Genomic DNA, 5,422 nt, shown 5'->3' with positions numbered 1-5,422 from the left:
CCATCAGAAAAAAAAATTTGAAATATGTGAATGCCTGTCTTTACCAGGACTAAAATATTTGTAGAAAAGATTCAATGAGAGAGAAATTTAAAATGTCAGAGTGACTCCAAAAGCATACTTAATGAACTAACGTGACTATGGGCAAAGGCAGAGGCAACCCAAGATAAAGTGTCTAGAGAAAACTAAGCTCGCTACAGATTCACATTGGGAGCGTGCCCTCAGTGAATAAACACTGAAGAGAAGTCAACAGTCTGGCTGGCAATAGCAAACCTCTACTTGAATGCTATCTCAAAGCTATTAGAAAGCTCAGAAAATGTTTAGAAGTTGTTTTTTTTCCAATCTAGTTTGAGTCATCTAAAATATAACAGTTTTACATGTAGGGCACTATACTGCCCTATAAACTTCAAAATTGCATGGTATCAACTCATTCTTTTATTAAGTGAAGATCGGTTACTTATAGATGTTGTCAGCCTTACAAGGAAATGTAAGAAAGAGCAATAGCGTAACAGCAAGGCTGCATATACCCAAAAACCACAAAAGCATTTTAAATAAAAACAAAGTTGAGCTATATATACTCACTGCTAGTAGGTTCTTCATCAGAGATTCAAATAATACTTTATAGCCACAATATTCTAACACTAACATACTCTACCATTACTGATAGTTAAATCTTTTTTTTTTTTCTTGGTTTGGGAGATACAATGCCCCAGAAATTACACCCTTTTTCCTGCCCCCGACTCCCTGAATAAAACTGTAAGGGTATAAAATCAGGAAAATTTGTTTCATGGAGCTTCCTATAAAAGTGTCTAGACAGCCAATCTTTGTTATACTATGCAAAGACCATAAAAGTAACTGATTTCTGCAAAAATTCCTCAGTAGAAAGTGTCTCAGTATCTACAGAAATAGAAAAACATTTATTTTATGTAATCTGCTATAGTTTTTCATTCTAGTTTGTATCAAATTTGGTGCTACAGCAAATCATTAACCCACAAGATAGACATAGTGTTCATATATATCCTATATTTTAACAGTAAATCTTAATGTCAACTGTATCGGCACAGAAGAATTTAGACCAGTGAAATGTAGCATTTTCAATATTTTAATTATATTTCATAAAATGTTTCAAAATTTGTTTAATACAAATAATAAAAAATAGGATTGAATAAAGGGGAATAAAAGGTATTAATAATAAAAGGTTAACAGAGCAGTAACTGATTCTTCAGACATTAATACCTTTAAACTTTTGTAGTATATGGTCCTGTTGATCTCCAGAGGAAACAGATTTTGCTCCTTTCCTGAACGTGCCCAGTTTATATATCGTAGCCAGTTCCCTTTCTTTGGATCAGTTGCGTCAACACACATCCATCCCAAGTTTGGGTAATATACCTATGAGACAAAAATGGTGTTAAGCAAATGGACAACCGTAACACTGAAGTATACATGCACTAAAACACTACACATTTTAAAGCTATACAAAGTAGTAATCATCATCTAAGGACAGAGATAACACAAAGGATATGAGCAGAGGTAGGGGTTGTACTGGGCGGCAGTGTTGCTGGTCGTCTGCAATCATTTTAGTGGAACTGGTACTATTGGAAAAAAAAAAAACTTTTGGCCTGCAAGCCTTTCTCTGAAGGTTTTGGACTCAAAAGCCAAAACACTTAAAACATTTTATGCTTTCTTTTCAGTTTGGCAAGCCTGAAAAGATTCTCTAGATTATGCATTTAGTAAAATGACTGATTTTAAGATATAAAGGCAATAGAGCTTTATTTTTACTATCTGATGAACTGGGAAAAGTAACAATATAGTAGTTAGAAGCATTTACTATATTTGGAATGATTAGGGAAAGCATAATTTATATTTAATCTTTTTCAGAGTATTAAAGAAAATCTTAACCTTTCAGAAATCTTGTGATCACCTTAGAAACTTGACCATGTCAACAAATTTCTGCATGTTCCAAGATGCCGTGTAAATTCTTTGGTTTCCGTTCTTGCAGAAAAATTTTTAACACCTACTCCTGTTTTATATTTCAAGACAGCTTGCAATAAAGCAAGGTTACTGACATCTTCAGTATTTTCTGATGACATCAGCACACCCAGCCCTTGCAATATGAAAGCACAAACAGCTTCACAGACCAAGACTATAAAAGCAATCCTTTTGGTTAAAATGGGAGAAAAGAGCCGAACAATGCTGTGGAACAGTTAGCAGATACGGAATATATGGCAAAACATAATACTTTATTACTTTTATATATATTACTTTATTATGTTTTTATATTACTTTATTATAGTTTTTGCACAAACCAAAATATTTTATTACTTTTCAGTTAAAGCTTCTCATTTACAGAATATTGTTTAAAGGCCTTGTGCACTGTGAGAAAGGAAACAGCTCCAACTCCTCTATATAACATTGCGACTTGAAGTGATTCCTGTAAACCACAATAAATATTATTCAGCACAGCTGTGCCAGTCATTCTGAATCGGCAGATGGCACTTCCCTCAATTTTCAGTCACTTGCTGTCATTTTCCTATCTGTGGCTTTTCTCCAACAGAAAATGAAAATATGTTCAAGTCTTTATTTCTCTCCTCAGACACAGCAAGCATACACTGACACATAAACCTCATCTTATTCAGAATGACACTCTAGCATGACAGTTCAAAACTATTAAAATTCACTGGAGATGCCAGCTTTTAGAAGCCTTACTTTTTCTTCAGATTAACTTCACTAAAGAAACAAACGGGATTCTTGTGGAAAACGTTGTTCTCCTAGTTGAAGGTCCATACACGTAAGTATTCCCATACACCTAACTATTCCCATACATCATCATCCTTTTACAAACTGTATTTTCTAACAGTTAAGATTCTGGAGTGGTTTCAGATATCAGTACATGGGGCTAACTGCTGCAGTCTCATTTTAGCTGCTTTTTTTTAAATTCCAAAATCAGTATTAAAGCAACACACAACTACTTTGATACCTAGTAAGGGTTCCCATTATCGCCTGCATTGCAAACTATGAAACTTTGTAACAGCTTGTTTGCGACTATCATTTTTCAACACAAATTTAAAAAATATTAAGACATATCCACTGAGAACATTCAAAATCCAGCAGTGAGAAAACTATTGCAAGGTCAATAATTTACTTGACTGATTCAATCTCACTAAGTGTTCTTGTACCAGATCAAAATTGGAGATACCTCATGCAGTGGAGTTCGTGATAATACTAGCTCAATGCAACAAACATTGTACTTGAACACTTTATTACATTCCTGAATGTGAATTTGCATTTATGGGAAATTGTTCTAGATCAATTCCTCTGATAGGAGTTAACATTAAGTTTTGTATGTGTATCCAGTGTTTTATGCAGTTCAATTTTTGCAGGCCAGAAGGATGACTATTATCAATATATCAATAAAAATCTGTAAACTAGCGAGTTCTGTTCCAGAACATGCTATGTCACAGTTCCTTCTTCCCTCCCCTCCTTGACCATTCACTTTGCTAAAGCCATTTGCTGTATATGTCTTCAGAAAGATTGAAGTCATCTTTGGAAGTAATTATGAACTGCCTTAAAGACACTGTAGATAGGATTCAACTCCAGATTAAGACACCTACATGTTGAAATCTACATAATATCCAAAGTCTTATGACTATCAGTGGAGCTTAAAGAGCTACCCAGCTGTCCAGACAGTATTTGCTTTAAGGCAAGCCCAAACACAAGCAGCACAAGAAATACTGCAACAGTTGAGAAGTTTTATAAAAACTCCAAATGCAAAACCAATTCCCATAACAAAGCTGGTTTTCAAAGAGCTAGATGAGGAGGAGTGCTGTGGCTTCCTTAAGAGATTCCATATCTTGCTAATTTCCCTAATTTCATAAGCAGTTGACAGTACTCCGTTGCAGAAGGGATATCATTCAGGGTTCAAGCCAACAAAGCAAAGCTTTAACAGCAATAGACTCTTAAGGGGAGGTGTGATCCAGAGACAGTATGTAAGAAAATTAATACAGCAATTTCAAACAACACCAATAGTTTAAAGCTTTGTAATTCAGAATGGTTGCTCAATCCAAGTGTCTATAAATAACTGTAATGGTAGACATAGATAGATGGCAATTATTTCACATCATGTCTATTTCTAAAATCTCTGGAAAAATTAAAGGCTAGATACAAAATAATGAGCTAGTGACAGATACCTTTTTCCATTTACAAGGTGTTTCTTACCTCCCACATGTATACATTGCTCTTAACTTGAGATCTTTTTTTCTTGTCACCAACAAATGGTCCAAACTTCTTGCCTTTTAAAATTGATTTTGTTGCCCAGACACCTGAAGAGACACATATCAGTAGTAAAAACTAATCTAACTTATCTCAAGCAAATCTTCTACTCACAATTCATATTAAGATCATTACAAGTGTCTGTCTCAGATTGGGGAGCATTCTACAATATTAAGATCACAATAAGAAAACTGAATTTTACAAAAATGAATTCAAACAATCCTCTCCCTGAAACTCACTTCAATCATGAAAAGTTTAAGCATTTACCTAGTTTCATTCTTTGCTTATGGGCTACTGTAGCTCTGAAGACAAAAAATGACCTCGATTTTTCTTGTCCTTCAGGTGATATTCAAAATACCGTAAGAGCATTACAGGTTTTACATTGTAAAGTCCCAGATCTCAGCTGTTTTGCTGAGTAAATGTGTTATCAAAACAAAAAATCCTATTTGCTTTCTCTGAAACAATGCCAGGCAAATGAAGCCCACAAAAGTTGTGAAACTAATTAATAGTATATTTTGAAGGAAAAAACATTTAGGATTGGTTAAAATATATGCATCTGCCCATTAATTTATTGACTGATTTAACTGAACTAAAAATGGACAGCTGCATTTCACATTTTATAGCATGAAAACTAAGAACAGTTTGACAAATAATTGCTAATTAAACATAACAGTCTCATTCAGACCACGCTGGATCAGGTTCAGACTAGAAAAGATTAACCTTGCTCCAAGGAGCTTATAACCTAACAGTAATGCATCTATTGTCAGGCTTATTCCTCAAACTACCAGTTTTCTGCATCAAGTATCCAGCCTGCAATTCTGACTTCCATCAAAGTTCTCCCATGTTAAACTTTGTTAAAAAAGAAACCAAGCATTTTTGACATATTACAGAAATAACACTTTGCTCCATATAGCAGCTTTCAAGTATGCACTGAATCTGTTCTTATAAATTAAACTTTTAATATTGATTGTACAGTAAGATGCAGCATTCTAAAGAGGCAACAGTAAGATAGTTGCAAAACACAAAACTGGTAAAGTGCTGTAAGTGAAAACAAACCAGTGAAGTAACACATCCATATTTTCATAACCTAATCTATTTGCATCTTGGTCCACCTTTGACCCCAGTTCTGATGTTCTAGGAACATAATCTTGGGATG

General features: G+C 34.4%; 1 protein-coding gene across 1 annotated transcript in view; it reads right to left on the bottom strand.

Annotated features, from left to right (window-relative positions):
- Window positions 1-1,233: 1,233 nt before the first annotated feature.
- LOC104081283 (PR domain zinc finger protein 2-like) overlaps window positions 1,234-5,422 on the bottom strand; it is a gene marked incomplete at both ends in the record, with an annotated part of 4,465 nt that continues 276 nt past the window's right edge. The window contains 2 exons of the mRNA XM_009583961.1: window positions 1,234-1,386; window positions 4,213-4,316. Of these exons, the coding sequence (XP_009582256.1) occupies window positions 1,234-1,386; window positions 4,213-4,316 (257 nt within the window). The remainder of the gene's footprint in view (window positions 1,387-4,212; window positions 4,317-5,422) is intronic.

Source organism: Fulmarus glacialis, unplaced genomic scaffold (genome assembly GCF_000690835.1).
Source record: "Fulmarus glacialis isolate BGI_N327 unplaced genomic scaffold, ASM69083v1 scaffold45908, whole genome shotgun sequence".
Classification (NCBI taxonomy): Eukaryota; Metazoa; Chordata; class Aves; order Procellariiformes; family Procellariidae; genus Fulmarus; species Fulmarus glacialis.
This window is presented reverse-complemented; position numbering and strand designations above follow the sequence as displayed.